The sequence below is a fragment of the Lactuca virosa genome, chromosome 5, assembly GCF_052849685.1.
Source record: "Lactuca virosa cultivar CGN04683 chromosome 5, Lactuca_virosa_CGN04683_v6, whole genome shotgun sequence".
Taxonomy (NCBI): Eukaryota; Viridiplantae; Streptophyta; class Magnoliopsida; order Asterales; family Asteraceae; genus Lactuca; species Lactuca virosa.
In genome coordinates this window covers 355,249,963-355,275,390 of record NC_136430.1, presented here as the reverse complement: position 1 = coordinate 355,275,390, position 25,428 = coordinate 355,249,963, and the positions used below count along the sequence as shown (strand labels likewise).

Here is a 25,428-nt window from a genome sequence, read left to right as displayed (position 1 = left end):
AGTCATTTTTTTTTCTTTCTGCATTACAGAACTCACGACGTGAGCTTTATAGGCTCACGACGTGAATCCTGTGATTCCTAGTTTTTTTTTTTTTTTTAGTTTGCTTTTCTATTTTATTTCAGTTTTACGTTTTTATTTTGTTTATTTTACAGGAGTACATGACCAGAGGGTCCAATACACCTTTGGTGCCACCTCTTGAAGATCCAGAGTCTGCCCTTCACAAAAAGAAAGATAAGAACGTGAAAGAAGATCAAACACCAAAGAAGACGCCCTTACAGGAACTCAAGTCAATGTTCTCAAAGAAGTCGGGGAAGAAAACATGAGAATCGAGCTCATCTACGAAGGACAAGAGCAAGATTGCAAGTTTAGATCAAATACCTATCCCAAACGAGTCTGAATACGAGTCCGAGAACGAGTTTGGACTATATACGAGCGAACCCGAAGACGAGCCAAGAAACGAGATGGCGAACATTGAAGTAATGACAATGGGAGCTTACAAGAAGCGTATTCGAGAAGATGTTGGTCCGGGATTAGTACAACCTGCGATTCCTGCCACTGCCACATTCGAGTTGAAGGGACACATCCTTAATGCACTAAAGGATATTCCGTTTTATGGAAAGGATCATGAGGATGGTTTCAAACATCTAGATGAAGTCAAAGACATTGCTGACTATTTCAATGTCCCAAATATCAATAGAGATACTGTCTTGCTAAGGATGCTACCAGTTACTTTCAAAGGAGCTGCAAAAGACTGGTTGAAAGCACTCCCACCTGGTACGATCACTACTTGGACTCAAATGCGTGAGCAGTTTCTAGACCAATTTTGCCCACCATCCAAGATAGCAAAACTCAAGAAGGCAATAGCCAACTTTGAGCAACAGCCGGGGGAGTCACTATACAAGGCATGGGAGCGTTATAAAGGATTGTTAAGGAATTGTCCTCAACATGACCTTAATACTCAGCAAGAGATGTCTATCTTCTATGATGGGGTCAATGTCATGACTAGACAACTCCTTGATTCGTAAGGCCCTCTCACGAAGAAGAATCCTAATCAGATCAAGGTGCTAATTGAAGAATTCGCAAAACACTCTCGTGAGTACCACAACCCAAGACAATATGGAACCAAAGGCAGTGGGGGTGCACAATCTGAAGAAATGGCTGCTATGATGGTAATGTTGAATAATATGGACCGGAGATTGACCCAAATGGACCAATCAATTCATGCAATAAGAGTTGGATGTGAAAAGTGTAATGGTCCAAACTTGACCAAGGATTGCAGCGTAGATGATAACGGATACAAAAAGGCTCAAGTTTGCTACTCGAGTGGGGATAAGTATGATGAGGACTGGAGAAAACCAAAGAAAGAGCGGCTGCCATATGATGAATACAAGAAGCAAAAGGAAGAGAAATATAAGCAAACAGGCCGAGGCTTCTACCAAAAAGAGCAACCACCAGCCGAGAAGAAAGTAGATTTGGAAAACATTTTGACCCGATTTATGGAAGCTTCCGAGAAAAGGCATGATGATACCGATGCAGTGCTAAAGGAACACATGAAAATGATGAAAGAATAGCAAACAATGATGATTGACCAGCAAGCTTCATTAAGAAATCATCAAGCATCGATCCATAATCTCGAAGTCCAAATTGGTCAACTAACTACTTTGGTGAGCAACAAATTATCCTCACAATTTCCCGAAAAGAATGCTCAATCCCATGTTATGATGATTGAGACTGAAGATGAGGCAATCTCTGAGTTCCTAGAAGCATTAGAAGTGGAGCAAAAGCAACCCGAACCAGAACCAGAGAAGTTAAAGATCGAAAATCAAAATTCTGCTGAATTAGCGAGCTCACGACGTGAGCCATCTATGCTCACATCGTGGGCATGGTCTGAACGAAACTTCAAAATCCGTTACGGCTTATCATCCGCCTTTACCTTTTCCTTCCCGAGCTGATCTTAGTCCACTGGAAAGAGAGAATTTTGAGTTTATTAAGCACGTGAGGGGTATCCTGATTAATACTCCTTTTGTCGGGTCGTTATCCAAAATTCCCGAATATGAAAAATTTTTACAAGACTTGTTAGACACTCTTTAGCAACTAAAGAAGAGTTCTAAGGTGATTCTAAGTGAGCAAAGCTCAAAAGCTGTATTGGGAGAGATACCTAAGAAGATGGGGGATCCTGGACGCCTCACTCTTCCATGTGAGTTTGGGAATAATATGAAGATTTATGCTTTAGCCGATTCTGGGGCTAGCATAAATTTGATGCCTTATTCATTTTATCAGAAGTTGAATATTCAAAAGTTGAAGGCTACAAAAATGACTATTCACATGGCAAATCGTTCAGTGACACAACCCTGGGGCATTGTGGAAGATATTCTCGTAAAAATTGGGAAATTCGTTTTTTCCAATAGACTTTGTGGTTTTGGATATGAAAGAAGATCCCGATGTTCCGATTATTCTTGGTCGCCTGTTACTTAATACTGCTGGAGCCTTGGTTGATATACATGAATCCAAGCTCACCTTGAGAGTTGGAGATGAGAATGACATTTTTGGAATAGAAGATGGTTTCAAGGGGAGTGGTGTTCAAGAAGAGGTTTTCAATATAGATGAAGAAAGTGAACTTGAAGAATTAGAGAAGCTCATGGAAGAAGAAATCAAAACGATTCGACAAGTTAAACGAACAAAACCAAGAGCATCCGTCCTGTTTTTAGTTGAAGTCATTGCCTACACGAATCCAACTTCTTGGGTAAGTAAGGAGAGTGATGAAATATTGAGTGATGATGAAAAAGACGAGGTAACTTCCAAGGAGACAAGTCCAATGGTGAAGGAAGAAAAGATTCCTATGGAGTTGAAGAATAAAGAGAACTTGGAGAATAAAGGGACCAAAAGAAAGCTTGATGTGGATGACGTGAAAGCTAAAAAGGAAAACTCGAAGAAGGCGTACATTAGACGAGTTCAAGCTTACAAGAGGCGATGGAAAGAACAGAAGATTTAGTTGGTGATGGACTCTTCAGACGATTCAACGTACGGAGGCACGGAGTCCGGCTCATGACTCCAAGAAAAAGAAGCGCTTCTCGGAAGGCAACCCGAGCTCGGTTTGAATTTCTTTTCCTTTATGTCTTTAGTTTAGTTTTTGCATATTTAGTTTTTTTAGATATTCAATCATCTAATCATCCAAATTAAGTGGTAAAAGTTAAGTGTGGGGTTCCTAAATTAAGTGGTAAATAAGAAGAATTGTTAATTAAGGTTTATATTTTTCGATCAGACATAACTTACGAGGTGAGTTTGATAATATTCACCTCGTGAGCTCATAATACATACGGGGTGGGACATTTTAACCAAATGAATCTATTAGCCCATTATTGTGTAATTAAATGGCCCAACCAAGTTAGCCCAAAAAAACTCACGAGGTGAGTTCGAAAGGACTCACGAGGTGAATCCAGAAATAACACGGGACCACAGCTTAAACAATTCAGAATCCTTTTGACCAAACCACTTTCTCAACCTCACAAAGTGAAGATTGTTCTTCGGTCCCCCCCCCCCCCCCATCCGATTTCGGCCTAGATTGACTTAATTTAATCCTTTTGCTTACGTAATCTTCACACAAAGGTAAACATCTCATATTTCTTTTGGTTAATTTTCACTAATTTGTTGATTTAGGGGCTAGGGTTTTTCATATGCTTAAATGTCGAAATTTTACCCAAAATGTGTTATTCATCCATTGCATGTTACTTGATTGTGCTTAGAAATGGTTTATGAGTAAACCCTAACAAGAATTAAGTTTCGATTTCTGATTATTAAGACCAATATTCGCTATGAATAGCGAACTCACGAGGTGAGTTTGTTAAGACTCACGAGGTGAGTCCGGTACATCAACAATCTGTTCTACGGATTATCTAATGCATTGGATTTTTGGTTTTTTTTGTTGTTTATTTATTTTTGCAGAAAAATGGCACCTAGACGCGAGGTTAGTAACGACCAAGGCGGGATTGCTAGTTTGCACCCATTTTACGTCTTCCCAACAACTTTGCCTCGGGATATTTTGGCCCGATACAACACTAGATTGGGATGGTTACACAACAGAGAGTTTGCTATTGCCCCAACAGTTAATTGGTAAAGGCTTCGGGAGGTTGGACTCGTTGAAAGACTAAACCCGTTTCTTACCAAAACTTTTATGGGAAACGGGTATTCGTTTACATGCAAGGGATGGAGTAACTTGTTCGCCATCCAAGAAAGAGTTTACAAGGAATTGTGTGTTGAATTCTTTTCTACCGTAGTGTTCCATGAAAATGTCCAAGACCCTAACTACTCACAAGCATTGGTCTTTCGTTTGGGTGGGGAATATAGGGAGTGCAGCTTGGTAGAATTTTCATGGAGGATGGGTTTATACGAGGCCCACGAGACCGTGACCCCCAAGTTTTCTATGTTCTTACGGGAGGCTACCCGTACTTATTCCGGGGGAATGTCGGGATATGAATTTTGGAGCCATATCGCTTTTGGTGTTTTCAACTCCGGTGTATCACCAGAAAGCAGCATCAAATCACCCATTCATCGTTTGATTCACCGCCTTATCACTTTTTCCATCCACCATAAACGTCATGGGGACAAGGTTACAAAGATAAACTTGTTCTATTTGTGGACAATTTTACAGCCGGGAGTATGCTGCAACATTCCATACTTCTTGGCCCGCTATTTAGCGGAATTTGCTGCGAGTTCCCGCCCCGGGAGCCCCATTTGTGGAGGCCATTTTATTACAAAATTGGCCCGGTCTTATGGTTTGATTGTTCCCGACATCACCCGTTCTTTGACTTGTATGGAGGAAAACGAATTCACTATGGGGTATTTGGAGACAATGCGGGTAGTAAAGAATTATGGGTCTCATTGGGGAATTCTTCATTCAGATGATGATGATGGTGAGGAGCAGCAAGATGATCAACCCGAACCACAACCACGGCCTCGGCGGAGAAATGTTAGAGGTCGAGGAGAGAAAGGACAGCCGGTGCATCAACCCGCACCTTTTGGAGAAGTGCATTTTGGAGGAGATGTGGCGGGTTATTTTGATCAGCTGTCTTTGAGCACTAATTGGATTGGGGGTACAATGGAGGACATGGTCCGACATTTCCAGATTGAGAAACCACCACATTTGGGTCACTACCCCATTTGCCCAACGTGGACCTCTTATCAACATTCGAGGGGCGATGGGGCTGGTACGAGTGGAGCACAGGATGAAGAAGATGACGATTGATTTCTTATCTATTTAGTTTTTATTTTTAATTTTATTTGGTTTAGATTTTTGTGGTTTTGAACTTGTATTATGGTTTGTAAGACTTATAAGCTATTATGTTACTTTTATTTGTCCTTTGATGGCTTTATTTCAAAATTACTATGGAGTCTCAGAAAAGAAGGTCGAGTCGAGAGCATATGTGTCTAGCCGAGGGTTGTCTAGAGTCTAGAGTCGCGAGTCGAGACCCACAATTGGAAATATGTGTGGGTGAGTCAAGAGAGAGGATAAATTTAGCCAAACATCATAGAAATTCTGCATTTAGAAGTGTCTTTATCCATTAAGATATTGGGGTGGAATGCCAAGATTATTAAGAAGATTGGGCAGTTTTAATTTTCAGTCGCCCAGTTCTCACGTGGTGAGGCTATATTCCTCACGTCGTGAGATGGTTTACGAGGTATTTCAGTATACGCAGTTCAGCGAACTCACGTCGTGGGACATATTACTCACGGCGTGAGTTTTCTGTTTTCACCACATTGAAGTCCTTTCGTTCCTATTCACTACATGGATCACCACCATTTCATTTGGAGTTCTTATGACGATTATTATGGCTCCTTTCCTCTACTATTAATGTGGCGTATGCTTTCCCACATTATTCTACACGTTTTGAAGATTTGCATCCACCTTTCTTGAAGATTGAAGTTTCGATTCGTCGCTTGTTGGCTCATTTTCATATTTAGCGAGTTCAAGTCCGAGTTCTTATTTAGAAGAGGTTCATATTCGAGATGCACATTTTATCCACACTTTCATTTTCATGGAGTTCGATCATGCCACTATCCCAGGGGAGTCTGTTCCTTTTTCTCCCTTTTATTGCTTTTAAATTATTTTATGCATACAATGAGGGCATTGTATGTAATAAGTGTGGGGTAGGGGGTCGAAAAAAGAAAATTTCTAGAAAATTTGGTAAAATTTAAAAATTTAGAAATAAATTTTAATAGATTTGAAATAATAATCTAATAATTAGTCTAGTAATGATAATCTAAACTTAAGTTGCTAGTGTTGTGTGGGATGATTCGATGAGAGCTCAAATGTTTAGTTGAGCCGATACACGTTATAGTGCATTTGTGGCCTCCTTTATTCTAGTGAAATCATGAGACAAAAACACAACCTCGCTTAGTTTGAGGAATGCAATATGTTTAGCAGCCTGCACTTGAAATGTATTCAGGAAAACTAATATCTCTAACCAATAAGGGTTGAAGTTAAGCACCACTGCTTAAGCATGTAGGTTTTTGAGTGAAAAAAAAGTGAGTACATGTAAAAAAAAGAGAGAAATTACCAAAAAGTGAAAAATTGAAGAATTTTTGGAGCTATAGAAGTATCAAAGTTTGAAGATCAAAGATCAAAAATTCTGAAGAAAAATCAAAAGTTGAAGATACAAAAAATCACATAAAAATGTGGTGAATTCAAAGTACAAATTGAAGATCAAATGTCAAAAGAAAGAACAATTCAAGAACTCCAAAGTGTGGTATCTAAAAGTTGTAATTCTCTAGTTTATGTATGCTTGGGTAGCTTTACAAAAATACCTTGAGGTTAGGAAGTTTTCTGCGGATGGATTCGGAGGGATGCATAAAATGAGCATTGTTCAAAAGAAGTGGGCGAGTGTTTATGAGAATTGTGAGTATTTAGAATAAAGGGGGGTTATTTAGGAAAATTTTAGACACATGCACGCGTTGAGGTCTTGGCATAATGGCTGAGTTTGAGTTGAATCGTTCTATGTGGTATTGGTGATAAAGGTTTAATTTAAAAATAATTAAATTTGCTTGAGGGCAAGCAAAGCACAAGTGTGGAGTATTTTGATATTGCCATATTTATACATATTTTTAGGCAATATTTAATTACATTTTTATTAATATTTTGGTTATTTGCATAGAATTATGGTACTTATAAGGACAAATTGTTATTTGCAGCCAAAATAGAAGCATTTTCGAAGAGAGGGACTAAAGTTGACAAAACATGGAACTTTGGAGGCTTGAAGGAATGAAGAATTAAAACTCAGCAAAAGAAACGTACTCACGACATGAGTAGAGTGTTCTAGAAGATATGCACCGGATGAAGAAGAGTCCTTGTCGAATACGTTAATCTCGCACTCACGACGTGAGGATTATCTGCTCACGACGTGAGATTGGAAAAATCAGAAAGTATATAAACTCTTGTCCATTACGACTTGAGGAACTTTTGGTGGATAGAAGGCAGACCTAGAGATGATTTGGAGAGGAGAAGAAGTTCTGGAAGAGGCTTTTACCACCAAGGAAGAGAAGAGTACATCAATAGTTTTATTGTTTGGTACATTTATTATGACTTCTATTATGATTTGTGTTTGTTTATCTGTTGCTATGAGCAGCTGAATCTAGCTACTCTTGTTTAGCTAGATGAAGCTTCTGACTTATGGTTTAGCTTATTGATAACGGATTTGCTTAGTTGGTAATTTGCTTGTGTTGATTATTATTACCTACCATGTTAATATTTATTTCTTTAGTTGCTTGAATTCATGTTCTGTGTAGCTTAGTGATTATTAAATTACATGAACTTGAAACCTAGTGATTTAGTGAACATTGAATTGCTAGAGCTAAGATTGACCAATCTTAGATAGTAATTAAAGTAATTAAATTTAGTTGTGCTAGAGAACATAAATTATGACCATAATTGTGTTTGCATAATCTTACATAGCATATTCATAATCCAAAACTGGCTCTGTGTTTGATTGTGTGTGACCATACATAGTTTTACATGAATTAGTTTAATATTGGTAAGTTTAGACTTAAATTACTAATACAATAATAACCAACTTGATAATCCATAATTGTTAGCTAACCATAAAGAAGAAGTGAATTCGAACTAAACAGGAGTGTTTTTAATTATTGATTGAATTTGAGTTAAGTTAGTATGATCTTGCAAAATCGGATAAAAACCTTTTTAATTATTGTTTGATTTTAGATTAATTTAGAGTAATTATTTTAGCTAATTAAAACCGTTCCCTGTGATCGAAACCCGACTTACCCAAACTATTCTATAATTTGACTACGTACAATGCCTAGGTGCATTTTAGTTAGTTAAGTAGTTAGGTTATAAATTTAAAATTAGGTGTAGCTAATTGCACGCATCACATATATCCTAAGCAGGCACTCTAGCATACTGCCCTGAGTAGATCCTTAGCCTAACTTATAACATGCACATCATACTATAACACATATAATAACAACTCAAATACAACATATAAAGCAAGTATGAATATTTTGGGAGATCACTTTTATGAGCTCCGACTGACTGTATACATCGCATCTTCTATTTTCTTTTCTTGATATGAATCTTTTCCAAAAAGGCTTAGTAAGACTCTCATATCCATAGTTTAAGTTTGGAATCCCATGAGTGTTTATCCAAATCCCTCAAACTAGGGCTCTGATACGAACTTGTAACATCCCAAATTCTAGACTAAATTTTTTCATTTTTGAAATAATATAAACACCCATTTTTAATAAAAGTACATTCAGGTCAAACCATTTTTTCATGAACCATCATTCATAAATCAAAATTATAAAGAAGACAATGCGGAATCTCGAATCATAAAATTGTTGATGTGTGTATATAGTTCCGCTATCATAATTCGATAAGTACCTGCAAAAATATGTAATCCACAACTATAAGGAAAAAGCTTAGTGAGTTCCCTAAAATATCATATAAAACACAACATAATAATCAGCTAGGGATTATCAGTAGCAATGGGGCTATCGGTTGTCCTGAATATCACATACAGCTTCACAATATAAACAACTATGAGTTATCAGCAACCCTATGGAATATTAGTAGTCTCGGGGGCTAACATCACACCTTGTGGAGTAAAAACACACCTCATAGATTATCAGTAACCTTGGGGACTATCAGTAGTCTCATGGACTTATAGAACTCCAATAATTATTAGCAACTCAGTTCACATATAATATCAATCAACAAATAAGACCTAGGCGGTCAGCATGTATACACTACCACACAAGTAAATATAGTGAGAAGACTCACCTAAATGAAGAGCTAAAATCTACTACTTAAAGTCCCACTGAATCAGCTACACGAACCTCCTAAACCAATCACAAGCTAAATCTCAGACTATGGCTCAACACTTCTCCAAATTTGACCAAAAATCAAACTGGTCAAAAAGTCCACGATCAACGGTCAAAGTCAGACCCCATCTGACCTCTACGTCGTGGACACACATAGGCCACATCGTGGCAACTACACGACAAAATAGTCGTGGTGACACCAGGCTCCACGTCGTGGGAACTGGAATCTCACAACTTAATGGATTAAGCTCTTAACTCTTAACCTCAAATCTGAAATTTGAACCTTCCTAAGGTCAAGATGGATAAAGTTTCCAACTTTATCCTTTAAGACATCTCAACAAGCCAAGATCTCAACTCCTAAGGTCTTAATGCTTGCACCAAAAGCATGGACACCCAACTAAGTCATATAAGCCCTCTTTCAAACCACCACCATGGTCCAGAAACCAAATAAGGTACACAAAGGTTTTGGAGTTCACTCAAACACCAAGAACAAGAAGATATGCGCGAAAAAGCTCTTAAAATGACTTAGCACTAGATATAGAGATCTAACGAGCAAGGTGAAGACTGTATACCTCTAAAAGATCAGAATGTGATGAAGATGCAAGATCTAAGCTGGAACCAAGCACACTAGCACCAAATTGGACTCGTTCTTCCTTCATCCTTCACAAAAGTGGCTCCACACACTCAAAACAAACATATGGAGGCTAGGGTTTGGAGGGGATTCTATATTAGAGGGTGGAGGCTACCAAAATGAGACAATCATAGGAGTTAGTGGCTTTAAATAGGGCATCAAATCCGAAATCTAGGGTTTTGAACCCCAACCGATGCCTAATCATGGCCAACATCTTCTACGCCCTGGTCCATCAATCTAATATGCGTTCTTCCTCATCTAATATCAAGTCGTGGCCTACCTAATGCCTCGTCGTGGCCATACAAAATTCCAAGTTTTTAAATGATTAATTTATGAAAAGAATACTTACAAACTAGATGTTGCAAATTTTTACGTAGTTATGTATTTTTTAAAGTTTTTTTTATATAGATGTTTATGTGTTTTTATATATTTTAAATATATAAACATGTTTTTTTTACATATTTATATGTATTTTTATGTATTTTACATATTTTTTTATGTATTTTTATGTATTAAGTATTTATATGTATTTTTACGTATTTATGTATATTTTAAGCTTTTAATATAGATGTTTATATATTTCTATGTATTTTTAATGTATAACCATATTATTTTACCGTATTTATGTATATTTTTACTTCAAGTCGTCTTCACCATTTCATCAAATTCTCACAACTTCTTCTAGTATGTCTAGATTATTTTCCTACATACCAACATATTTTAAGGTTTTCCTATTTTGTTTATCTTGAAATTAAACATCGAATAAAAAGCAAAATAATAATTTATGCATATACAAAAATTTCACTAGTCTCATGTGGCATTAAGGGAACCCCAAGTTTTCGTATGTGCATAAATTTTTTAAATTTGATGTTTAACTGCATGATAAACGAATGAAAAAAGCTTAAAATATGTGGGTATGCAGGAAAAACATCCAAACATACTCGAAGAAACTGTGTGAATTGGATGAAATGGTGAAGACGACTTGAACTAAAAAATATATAAACGCGTAAAAATAATACGGTTATACATTTAAAATAAATAAACATCTATATAAAAAAACTTAAAAAATACATAAATACGTATAAATATGTAATACAAAAAAACACACACACATATATATATATATATATATATATATATATATATATATATATATATATATATATATATATATATATATATATATATATATATATAATATTCACAATAAAAATATGAATGAAATGAAACTAAACGCAATGGTCTTGGTTGAGATTTACAAGGAATTATTTAAAGAAAGGTACAATGTAAATTTATGTGTAAATCTGAACCAACTAAACCTAAAAAAACACTATATTGATAAACATGTCTATTTATAAAGTACAAACATTATAAATTTTGATATAATTGATTTTTTTTTTGATAAAAAAACTTAAAAACTAAAAAAATAATTGGATTTCCGATGCTCATGAATGATTCATTGGTTTTTGTTGGTTCTTTATAGAACCAAACTATATATATATATATATATATATATATATATATATATATATATATATATATATATATATATAAAAGATATATGAGATTGTTCAACAGAAAATATATAAATCATAAAAAAATCATAGAAGCCCTAAAAAATCAATAGTAATACATAAAAAGATACTTTGAGATATCTGACTTTTTTTTTATTTTAGAACATCAAAATCGCACGCAAACATGCATTCGCACACAGACACACATACACACACAGATATATATATATATATATATATATATATATATATATATATATATATATATATATATAATTTTAGCAGAAAAAGTTTAATTTTTTTTAAGTAAATCATTTTTTCAGTGTACAGATACTTAATGTTTATAAAGTAAAAAAAAAAAAAGAATAGATATCTGAAAGTTTTATTTTTTGGGTTTCTTTTTTGGATTTTTGTGTTTTATATATATATATATATATATATATATATATATATATATATATATATATATATATATTGATAACTCAAATTTAAAATATATAAATATATATGTAATTAGATTACATCATTATAATAAAATGATTAGTTCAAGGATTAATGAGTTAATTAGTTGATAGTTATGAGGTTTAATATTCAATCTGTCACCTTCATTGAGGAAGTAAAATTCGAGCATATGAAGGGGTTTCATCGGTTATAAACTTAGGCATTATGTATAGCTTGAGAAATCGAATGAAAACCCCATTGGAGTTGCAAAAAATGGTGAAGAAACGAAGGAGGAATTGGAGCTAAAACTTCTTAAAATTTTCGGAGCTTTCTAGCAAATTCATGTATGATTCTTTGATTTTAGCTTGGTATAGTCCTTTGATTGGGTTTATACATCTATACTTCGTGTTTTGGTTCCAATTAATGTTTTTAATCAGACCATTAGAAGTTTAATTGATGATGATTTTGAAGTGTTTTGATTTTTGTTAAAAAACTTGAATTCATATAGATTTGATTTTTGAAAAATTTGGGTACATGTTAGTAAGAAGTGGAGATGGTTAATGGTGGTTTTATAAAATTATTTTACATAAGTTCTCAAGCTTCAAAGTATTTAAAAATGACAGAAAATAGTGATTTTTCGTGTAGAGAAGAGATGATTTTCGGATTTGTTATTTTAAAAAACATATGTGTGCGTAACTTATTTTAAAAATATTTAATATACAAAAATAAGCAAAAACTATTTGTAGCCCAACTGGAAATGATGTAGGCATTTCCACTTGGCCTCATGTTCAAGCCTGTTACCTGAAATTTTAAGAACAGTAACCCTGGTTTTAATGACTGTTAATTCTTTCCATGTTACGTAATTTTGAAAGTTTTCACAAATAGTCCCTGAATTGTTAACAACTTGATAATTTTAATTTCTTATAAATCTCATGTGTTTAGGATGGAAACGGAAGTATCAAAAATGGTTTTATAAGCATGTTGGTTATTATTATTATTATTATTATTATTATTATTATTATTATTATTGTTTCTTAACTATATTTTCTTGTATTTTAAAGGTTTAAATGTTTTGATTTTGAGTATAACTTTTAGGGGTCAAAGCTTATTAATATGGGAATTCGAAAAAGAAAAAAAGATAAAATATTTTTATAAAAAATTATTTGTAATTAACGAAATTGAATGATAATTAGTTGGTCGAATGAGACACGTGGATAGTTGAGCCAAAACAAACACATATGATGTTTTCTAGGATGTTGCCTTAGAAAATTTGTTGGTGGAATATAGGATGCAGGTTAGCAATAAAGCTTCGGTTAGAACTTATCGGTTACGAGGTGTGTGTTTCGTATTCTATGGTTGTTCGCACGTAAATGTTTATCATGCGTTTATTATTTATTTATTAACAATATGTTTTATGATAAGTATGTTTGCGTGCAAATATTATTCTGGATTTGTTATCTACTGTATGTGTTTTTTATGGATGACATGTACAGCGGGAACGAGTGAGTGTTTAATCGCCGTGAGCATGACGGATGTGTGTGATCGGCGGGGATGAGAATTGAGAATTATATTTATTTCCTTGGATATTTAAAATACTTGAGTATAATGGATGATGAGTTGTCTCAAGGAGAAGGAAAATGAACATTTGATTCTTTCTCTAGATAATTAATCGCTCCCCTAAATTATGTTCTCGGATAATATGTTTGTTATATGATTTATTGAAACTATATGATAAAACTTTTTGTTTTTTTAAGTGATGGACATGTATGTGCAACACGAACTCACTAGGCCCTAGGTTTGCCCATTTAGAAACTTTAAATGTGCGTAACCCATGAAACTATTTAACAAGTGGCAGTAAGAAGGTTGGGGAGAATGATTGATCAACAAGACGACAAAGGAGTTCCGCAATGACGTAACACCCGAAACTCTTTGGTTGAAGACTTTATTTTATCTTATTTTTATTTTATTTTGCTTTTGTTGTAGTTTAGTCTATAAGTAAGTTCAGAATTGATCTTGGAAGATGTTCAAACGACTATTTGTTATATAATCTATATATGGAAATTGGGGGGTTATATATATATATATATATATATATATATATATATATATATATATATATATATATATATATATATATATATATATATATATATCTAGGTTCAAATGTGGATTGACATCTATTGTGTGGACGTGTGGATAATGCTATTCTGTGAGAATTACAAAGAAAATATGTTGTTTGATAATACGAATACGTTCAATCTTATATAATTATTTTAATTATTAAGCATTTTCACTAATTAAATCGTCTATAAGGTTATTATACATTTTTTTTTAATTATTCTCATTCTGTCAGAATGTTATCAGGATGTTTATTGAGTCGTATTCTGTAAGAATTAAAATAAATAAAAAACGATGAATGAGAACAAAAATGAATTAGAATTGGTGAGAATCCATTAAAATAACAATAGTTCTGTGAGATTGAACGTATTCACATTACTAAACAACATATTTTTTTAGTAATTTTCATAAAATAGCATTATCCACACGTCCACACAATAGTTGTTCATCCACATTATAATCTAGCCCTATATATATATATATATATATATATATATATATATATATATATATATATATATATATATATATATATATATATATATATAATCCTTTGGGTTTTAGAAGAATTAACAGTTGGAAAATCTTGTAAAAATATAGAATTAACTAAAAGAAAAAAAATGAAAATAAGCTAATGGTAAACTAAATGTCTTAATTTCATCTCCATATCTCTTTCACTTTTGTCATGTTTCCCCATATGTTTCTCTGGTCATATTGATATCGACCTTCATGCTATCTCAGTTTCTTTGTATCTGAGCAAAAAATGAATAATTTTTTTTATTTTTTATAACGTTTACTTTTTTATATGTGTAATCTTGATATGTATATGAGTGAGCATGCAATAACTTATACTTTGCTATTTGGTGATATTTATTTATTTTTAAATAAATTTAGTTTATAATTTAGAATCTCTAATTATTCACCATCTATACAGATTAATCTTTAACTTGGTCGACTGACTAACTATCGCCTATTGATTTTTACAACTTTGATATATGCAGACATACGACATATATACATACATAACACACACACACACATATATATATATATATATATATATATATATATATAGTCTTTTATTATTTATTTTTATAAAACAAGTATGTACATTGCTAATTTAATCACTATTTTTCACTAATTATGTGTATTTTACTTTTTTTTTGTTACACGTTTAGGAGACCAAACTTCAAGAGGAGAAGACGCAACCATATATGAGATGTAGGAATGTCTTCAGCGACAAACACAAGAAGAACGTAAAGAGTCTTAAGCCCGTGTTTAAATGCACACATATATTTATTTTTGAAAATTCATTAAGATGGCGTGGGAGGCAACCCACCTGATTCGTACCAGTAGTTTTTTTGTTTCTAAAATTTATTATTGGAATCTTTCTATATATATGTTTATTTTTTTTGTTATATTGAAAACTAGTTGTGAGACTCATGTATTATATGAGTAAATTTTTAAAAAAAAAGTTAAATATGAAGGTCTAAATATTTAAGAACTTTAAATTTATAAGAAAATCAGAAAAATAATGAATTATTATAATGAAAATGTTTTTTATCTATTAAATTTAAACAAATAATTTAAATAAATAAACAAAAGAAACTAATAAGCTTTAATTTTGAGAATTTTGAAATTAAAAGGTAAATTCATTAATAAAATTGATATCCATTTATTGCAATTATTACATTAAAATATTATATAGACTTTAATAAAATAGAAAACTCATAAAATGACATATGAAAAAAAAATTAATTCAAAATAACCATAAAATGACATTTGGCAAATTGAATGAGAGTATGACAAGTGGCAAAAAAAACATTCATTTATTAGAGTAGAAGAAGAAGATTTAGATTTATTAGATATAATAATTTGATTTTCCTTACAAATACTTGATTATTTGTTGTTCTAAAGCTTATTTTTGAAAATACTTAACCTGGGGACGGATTATTGACGGCCTTCTATCACAATAATTTGTCGCTAATCCCTGAGCCTTGTAGTACTAATCTTTGCTAAATGTGAGCGTTGATAATCTGTTGATACAAGCTATTTGTCTATGTTCTATCGCTAAATATCTATCACTATCCTAGATGAATTTGTTGCTATTTGGTTGGTAAACAAAATGTATTGGATTAGCAACGGATCCTTCCGTCTCTGAAATTGGAAACTTGGTTGCTAAAATATTATCCACCTTAATTTATGTGGCACAGTGGCATCCTCAGGTCGACACACGATGACCGAAGGATATATCAATGTGTGACACTGTTTTGAATTATATTCTATATATACATGAAAGTTCTAATCTAACTATTAAGGAAGTGTTGGGTTCAAATCCAAAAAAACGTAGATATATATAGTTATTTGTTCGTTAAAAAAAATATATCATCACATTAATTGAGAATTTTTTTAACGTTAATGAGTTGGTGACAATGCATTGAATGCAATGTTTTGATTTTATTTTGTAAATTTTTTAATTCTATTACTTGAAATCCTAATTGGTTGATAGCAATTTTTTAATGTATTATATTCTAGCAGTTAAACTTTATCATGTATAATAATTACTTAAAATGCTAAGTGGTTGACAGATTACAAGAAATCCAGAATTCTCAGAACAGAGCATAAATTAATAAATTTATATATTTCAAAAGTTTAGATATGGATATAGTGAATAAAATTTAATTTAAAATTTATCGGTGTTTCTAAAATTTGTTGTATTAGATACGTGTAATTTTATCTTTTTAGTCATCTTTCACATGTTTCATTCTTTCTTATTTATAGACTTTACACGTTTAGTGTATGAGTTGTTTACTATATTTGTATTTTTATTTTATGTTTTTATCAGAATTTGCCTTTTATGTATAATTTATATTGTAAACATAGATACATGAGTGGAATTCATAGATCCATATTCCACAATATCGTTTCTTTGTCAATTAACATGATAATTACAAATCAAATAATGTATAAGAGATGCACTCCGCGAAGTGATAATCACTTATGACAATATTTCCTAAAACTAGCTGGTGATAGAAAACTCAAAATTCTCTATTGAAAATCTTTATTTTTATTTGTGTAGAGTATTCTGCACAGATAATTGTCATTTTAAAAAAAATATATAAAATAGAAAAGATAAAAGCTAAAGAACTCTCAAAACTACGTAGGTAACTTTTAGATTATAATTTTTTTTTAAAATAAAAAGTTAAAACTTGTATTAAGTAACAATTTTTTATTTATTTATTTTAAACACATTAATAAAAGCTCCCAAAAACTCATGACAAAGACACTTCAATTCTCGAAAACTCACATTTTTTTAACAAAAATGTCTTAGTCATTTTATAATCAAATTAAATAAACACTAAAATACGTGATTATTTTATCACTATATATAGTGTTAATAATACTATATTCTAAAATCTATTCTATCACGTTCACAATTAACTATATATACGATATCATAAAGTCATTTTGAAAATCATTCACCCAAATAAATGTGAGCAGCAACAAGAAGTTGCATACATCTTGAATACTTAAAACCTTACGCCATTTGTTTCAAAATGAAAATCAGTCGAATATTTGTCTTTCTTCAGCATATCCACGTGGCATATTCTGGCGAACATGAAATCATGCAAAATCAGTCTATAAGTTCAGAAGAAATCCAGTCATGGATAGCACTGCTCTCTATTTTCGCGTACTCCGACAGTCCTGTCCAGACGGTGGTCGGTGCACCTATCTCCGCCTGCCGGAATGGAGAGTCTAAACTTAAAGGTCGACATGAACCCTAACAAGATACACGACGTGGAGCCAAAAGACACCTACCGGATCGCATACATGATCCATTTCTTTCTCGGTGCCGGCTATTTAGTTCCATGGAACGCTTTCATCACCGCCGTCGACTACTTCCAGTACCTTTACCCCACCAAACACATCAACAAGGTTTTCTCCGTTGGCTACATGAGCGCCGCCGTCACCGTGCTTCTAACCCTTCTCTGTTGGCCCAAATCATGCCGGATTCAGCTGCCATCGGTGAGAACCAGGATGAATGTAGGCCAGGCTTTGTTTATTTCAGCTCTCATGGTGGCGCCGGTGACCGATTGGATCGATCACGGGAATCAATCCGAAATAGGATCAAATGTCGCATTTGTGGTCCTTGTTTCAATGGTAATGGTCAGCGGCTTAGCCGATGGTCTGGTGGGCGGAAGTTTAGTCGGAGCCACCGGTGAACTCCCTGGACGCTACATGCAAGCTGTTTTCGCCGGCAATGCCACCGCCGGTATGCTATCTCATTCCTAAAATCATCCTTGTCCGATTTCATTATCACTATATATATATGATATATCATTCTTTGTTGTTAATTGTTTTTTTAATTCTTTCAGGTCTTATGGTTTCAATATTGAGGATTATTACAAAAGGGTCACTTCCCCACACTCAAAAGGGACTCCGAACAAGCACACAGATCTACTTCGTGTTCAGTGCTCTCATCGTACTTATCTGCGTCATCTGCACCAACGTGTTGGACAAACTGCCGGTGATACGATACTACAGGAACAAATCCCGGAATGAAGCCACCGGACACATGGCAATCGGGACACATTTTTGGGTGGTGGTGAAGAAGATCCGGTGGTTCATAACGGCGGGGCTTGTGATCTACATAGTCTCGTTGTCGATATTCCCAGGTTACTTGAGTGAAAACGTTAGTTCCGATTATTTCAAGGATTGGTATCCTATAATTCTGATTACAACGTTTAATGTTGGTGATTTTTTGGGGAAGTGTTTGACGGCGATATATTTGCCACGGCGGAGTAAGGGGGCGATATGGTGTTGTATGGCGAGGGTGGTGTTTTATCCGTTGTTTATGGGGTGTATACATGGACCAAAATGGATGAGTAGTGAACTTCCGGTGATCGTTTTGACATTGATGCTTGGTGTGAGCAATGGGTATCTCACGAGTGTGCTTATGATTCTTGCGCCGAAGTCGGTTCCGGTGGAGGAGTCGGAGGTTGTTGGGATTGCTATGGAAACGTCTTTGGTTGTTGGATTAGTGGTAGGATCGGCTTTTGGTTGGTTGTGGAACCTGCTTTAATTCAACCATGATTTAAATGGTTATGTGACTTATGTCATCTATAAATAAATTAGCATTTTAGTTTTTAGTTTTTTAATCTTTTGTTTTTATGAGAATTCAAGTTTATATTTTTATGTTTCTCCTAAAAATCCTTGAAATCAGTTCACAAATTTCTAATTTCAAAAAATGAGTAACAATGTGATTGGGGTGCATAAGCTACTTTATAAGCTAGTAAAGCTACTTTATAGTTATAAAGCTAGTTTACAAACTTGTGATCAATATTTTACTATTTTAAGATATATCATTGAGTGTAGAGATATATAACGAATTCCGGGTTGATGATACATACATACCTGAAAGCAGGATAGAAGACGTTAAGGTACTTTTGAAGTGTAAGAAAAATGTAATTATAATAAAATAAACGAGATCTCGTTTAGGTACTTTTGAAGTGTAAGAAAAATGTAATTATAATAAAATATCCAGGCTGATAGTTATAGGTTTATTATATTTATGTAAATGAAGTACATGTTTTCATTAAATTAATGAAATGGATTGATTTATGTAGCTATGATACAATTCAAATTGTAAATCATTTTTTTTTAATTTTTTTTATAAATTCATTCATTAAAAAATTTGTAAAAATCTGGAGACAAATTAGAAGATGGATTATTTAAGTTGATAATCAATCCATTTATTGGTTTAGTAATTTTATAAAAATATGTAAGTTCATTCCATAAATAAATCATTAACCCATTGATTATATCATCATAATATAAGTTCGTTTCTATATATAGACACGATCAAAACAAATGTCTTGACATCTACATATATAGGCAAAGTTGTGGATCGTCGAGAGAACCAAGAATTTTTGGTATATTTGAAGTATAATTATAATAATAAATATATGTGTTGTTTTAATTTATACCTAATATACAACGATGTGGATTTTTTTTTTAATCACTATATGCGCTCGTGTGGATTTTTTTGATCTATTGTACCAATTAATGAAACAAAATGATTTTCATATCTATCTATAGTAAGCATGCATATTTTCTCATATTTGATAATAGGCTTCGTTGAGGCCCATGGTTGAAGACAACAAAACTAAGACAGTGGGTTTAAAATAACTTGAGCCACGCACCACAATAGTTAGCCCATATCTAACATAAGGGGGACGTATGATTTCATGCAAACTAATTCCATAAGGTTTCTCAGAGGAATCATAGAAAGTCGTCATGGATGTATGGTCTGCTAAGGTTGCACAATGAGGGGGAAAGAATTCAGGTGAGGAAGATGAAGATAGGAGAGAGAAACATGATCGATAATTAAAAAAGAAAATAGAAAAAATTAATTACAGTTCTGATATCATGCAATGTGTTTTCTCATGATATTCATTCACAATTTCACATTCAATTCCTCAATATAAATGGAACAATATACTAAGTATGGGTTGGGCCATGTATATTAATGGGCTTACATAAACATAAACACTAAGGTACAATATATATGTATATATACTAATATCCATCCTTTCCTATATTAGTAAATTTGATCAAATATATAAGTATTTATTGTATACATAGGTCATTAACCCATATATTACTGTAGAAGTGTGTTTCTATACAGTAGACATGGATTTTAAGGTGGCAGACGGAAGAGTAATAATCTAGACCACAACCACCACAAGCATAACAACTGTCTATACATCGATTATATCCAACAAAGTTATATCCAATAAAATACATTGGTTATATCCAACAAGATGAAGAAACTATGATTAAAAACTACATTCATCTAATAACTAGTGTCCAACAAGTTGAATGAAATAAAGGATTATAATCTACAAGGAAATTATTTTAGGCTTTATTTTGTACATTTGTATGCATGCATCAACACAATGCAAATTGCATCTTAGTAAGAATTCTAAGATAAACATGTTTAACCTAAAGTTTTCCTTGTTTTATTAACTTATGTAATCAACAATTAAGTTATATTACTTGATCTTGAATATTCATTTTTAATGTTAATGAATTATGGAGATCTTGTTGGTTATACATTCCATTGCTATTCAGCACAAGTTTCAATGCATATACTCACTCAACACATACATGCCTACCAAAAACTGAATCCATGTTGCACAGTTTACTGTTTGATTGTTATTCAAAATCTATAACTGATTACCATCTCAAATCTTTGCAATATTTCATGGATATAACTGAAATGCCTTTTCTTTTCTCACTTTGTATTCTTCTTGGATTATGCATATCTTCTGAGTTAATAAAGATACAAGTACTCCCATGGATTATGCATATATATTTTTCTATGAATTGAGATGTTACATTGATGATTATTTTTTGTAAAGTTATCTAGATACCAGAAACCGTTCCTGTATAGATTACCTTGTTCTGTATGCATGTTTAATTTAGTAAGCAAATGTTTCACTAGAACTTTCGATCCATATCATTACACCGTAGGAAGGTGTTATTTAGATCAGAACCAAATTAAATTAAGAGTAAATTACAGTTTTGGTCCCTGTGGTTTGGTCATATTTGCACTTTCAGTTCAATCTTTGAAAATTTGACAAGATGAATCCCTATGGTTTAAAGAAATTGCACTGAACATCCTCAGTCCATTTAAAAAGACCATTTTACCCTTATTTATGTATTTTTGATTTTCTTATATATATATATATATATATATATATATATATATATATATATATATATATATATATATATAGGGCTAGGTTATTTTGTTTCTTACATTTATTGTGTGCTACAATGCATCAATAGGAATTTAATAAATTAAATAATTATTTAATTAAATAAATATAGATATTAAATGATTTCCATAATTATATGTATATTAAATGATATCCATAATTATAATTCTCTTTTTATGGAAACTAATTAAATCTGTCATTAATGTTAGCAATAACATTCTTTCAGAATAAATTCGCATCTAGGTTTTTATATATAAGTTCGTATTTTGTTTCAAAACTCACTCACTTAAAATACAATAAAGTTGCATGGAATATGAAGAACGAGAGTGTATTCTACTAGAATACACACTCATTCTACTGGAATACACTCTCATTCTTTTAGATATGAATTCATTCTGAAAGAATATTATTGTTGACATTAATGACGAATTTAATTAGTTTCCATAAAAATGAATTATAAGTATGGATAACATTTAATATACATATAATTAATACTAAATTCTTATTGGTGCATTCTAGCACACAATATATGTGAGAAACATTTGAACCTACCTGTATATATATATATATATATATATATATATATATATATATATATATATATGTTTAATTGTTTATATTTTTCCGCTTACATTTTATTTTATTTATTTTTATTTTTGTGATTTATATCTTTTTGAAATTTTATTTGAATATATATTTTTTTATTTTGTTAGTTTACATTTTTTTTGACGTATTTTTTTGAATAATTTTTCTAGTTTTTATTATTTTATTTTACTTTTATTTTTTGTTCGAATATATTTTTTAATGTTTTATGATCTTTTGTTTTTTTATATATTTTTGTAAAGCTTTATTTGTATAAAAATATAAAAAATTTGTTAAATGTGAATATGATTAACACATATTAGGTATAAAATTATTTATTTTAATAGGGTTATTGTATAGGCTAAACGGAATTCGAAACAAATGTCAATGGCTCGAGTTTAATTTTTTTTGTTTTAGAAATTTTTTTTACATATTGTTCCAAATGGAAAATGCTAATCAGAATTCTTATAACTCAAACACATGTGTCAATATTTTCGAGTTGATTTTTTAATTTTAAAAATTTTGTTCGTTTTCGAGTTATATAGTTTCCAATTAACCATTATATAACTTGAAAACCGTTTACGAATTTCTGTTAGCCTATCTATTAATCCTATTAAAAATTAATTTTATACCTAATCTACATTAATAATATTCACATTTAACGAACTTTTTTACATTTTTTACAAAAAATATTTAAAAAAATATAAACAAAAAAAACGTAAAAAAAAAAAAAGTTAAGATGTATTCAAACAACACGTCAAAAAACTAGAAAACATTATTCAAAAAAACATCAAAAAAATCTAAACGAACAAATTGTAAAAAAAAAACATTAAACAATATATTCAAAATGTCAAATAAAATCTAAATAATAAAAAATATAAAAAAAATAAACAATAATATATATATATATATATATATATATATATATATATATATATATATAAGAAATCTCACTATTTCTATAAATAAAGACAATATAATAATAATAATAATAATAATAATAAATTTTTTTAAGACGTTCAAACCATTAAACTAATAGTACAAGTAACCACCAATAAAATAATATTATAATTTATATCGTCCAAATGATAATACAATGAATACAAACATCCACTCAATTGATAGAAATAAATCCTCAATGATCGAATAGATTAAAACAGGTAAAGAACACAATATGATCAAACTGGTGCTGAATGATTAACAGTCATACCTCAGAAGAACTCGATGAAGAATTGCTTCTGTAGAGGCGTAAATTAGGGTTACAAAGATAAATATCAGACTTAACTAAAATACGTATCATGCATGCACCTTATATACTATAATCGTAGTATTAAATACGAGTGGACAGGCCCTACTCGTTTATAAAATGGACTAGACAAAACAGGCCCAATGACGCAACACTAATATCTTCAACAATCTCCCCCTTTGCATCAATTGAAACCATAGCCATTTTAGTTCTTGATTCGCTTCTGCACTTCATAGACTTTGGGAATGAAACTCAACAGCAGCTTGCGAATTTGAATGTACCAAGTGATCACATATGTGAAACACTTCATATCATGCTTGTTGTTGCCCTTAAACCTCACAACCAACTCCAAAATAAACTCCAGACAAGAAGTAGTAAACAGGTGTTTGTCTTCGAGATGAAAGAATAACTTGTGTCGATCTGCTCTTGGACGATCTCTAGACGTGTATACCACAAACCATCATTCCTTGTAAATTTTTCCTGGCTTGAGCTTCTGGAAGTCTTTCGGAGCTTCTTTTGGAACAACACTTGGTTTTTGCTTCAGAACAGTGGCAATTTCCACATCCAACAGTCCAACTTCCTGAATGTAAGACCTGATCAAAAGTTGAAGATGGGAAAACACAGGTTCGTACTTCTCATTCTCTCGCAACAGAATATTGAATATCACCATCCAATCATGGGGGTTCAAGCAAGGCAGATCTGCGAGAGTGAATTCGCAGGCTTGACATGCAGATCCTTTCGCAACTTTAAACTTCGCATTAGGAAATCTTTCAGTCTCGATTGGCCCAGTAACCTTCACAGCAACAATCTTGCTCGCACTCCAAGTCTCAAACTGGGGCTTCATATGCTTCAAGTAGAAGGCAAACAACAGTTGATCCGCAGTGCTGTCTGAGAAAGGTACATTAGCAACTTTTACAAAGGCACGAAACCTAAACACCTTTGGAGTGATAGAAAGGTCTATTTGCGAATCCTGTGTATTTTGGACATCAAAGGAAGCAATTGGATCCAACCAATACTGACTTGGCATATCCACGGCTTGGTTTTGCATGCGCTTCAGGGTCCATTTTGGAAATAATAGCATTTTGCTTTTAAGAGTGACCTGAGCTTCCTTTTCAGCTCTTTCTTTCTCCTCTGCTTCTCTGACGATGCGGGTACTTTCGTCTATCTCTGCCTCGCGAACCTTCCGCCTTTTGAGCTCAGCTTCATCAGGCTCTTCTTCGTCACTATCATCAATAATAGGTTTGTCGGTGAATAGCTTTTCTTTGTTCTTTGGTTCTTGCTTGATGACAGGAGGTTTAATTGAAACTTTGGGGTTTTCATCCGTTTGAACTTTGGAACTACCTTCACCCCCTTGTTTTGGAAAAGACATCGGCAACGAAACACCCTCCAAACGGTGCAACATTGCGAACACCGGTCTTAGCTTTTCAGCCAAATGCTTTCTTACTGTGATGGAAATCATGGGATCACTGGTCTCAATGATATCAGAAAGCAGTCCATTAACATCAGATATACAACTTCTCGTGACTGCTTTCTCTGGTAGCAAATAATCGACCTTCTTTTCAGTGTAGTGAATCTTGGTTTCCAACACCTTACACTTTTCCTCCTTGACCGTGAGAGCATCCATGATCTTGTTCTCTGTCTCCAAATCTTCTTGAAGCTTTGTGATTTTCGCATCGATAGAAGTCTGGAATGCTTCATGATCAGACTGGAACACCGTGCGAAGTTCAGCAAAGTTCGCCTTTTCTGCTTGGAACAAGGCACCAACATTCTGAATAGCCTTGT

At 32.6% G+C, this 25,428-nt stretch overlaps 1 protein-coding gene and 1 non-coding gene across 2 annotated transcripts; one reads left to right on the top strand and one right to left on the bottom strand.

Moving 5' to 3' along the window:
- Nucleotides 1-845: 845 nt before the first annotated feature.
- On the bottom strand, nucleotides 846-952 carry LOC145117885 (small nucleolar RNA R71). Its single transcript, XR_013712878.1, has one exon. It is a non-coding gene; the product is annotated as a small nucleolar RNA R71 (small nucleolar RNA).
- Nucleotides 953-17,734: 16,782 nt separating this feature from the next.
- LOC145116782 (equilibrative nucleotide transporter 8-like) lies at nucleotides 17,735-19,193 on the top strand. The gene is made up of 2 exons (XM_079053102.1): nucleotides 17,735-18,307; nucleotides 18,411-19,193. Exons 1-2 carry the CDS (start codon nucleotides 17,782-17,784, stop codon nucleotides 19,115-19,117), a joined length of 1,233 nt encoding a protein of 410 aa, XP_078909228.1. The 5' UTR covers nucleotides 17,735-17,781; the 3' UTR covers nucleotides 19,118-19,193.
- Nucleotides 19,194-25,428: the final 6,235 nt, after the last annotated feature.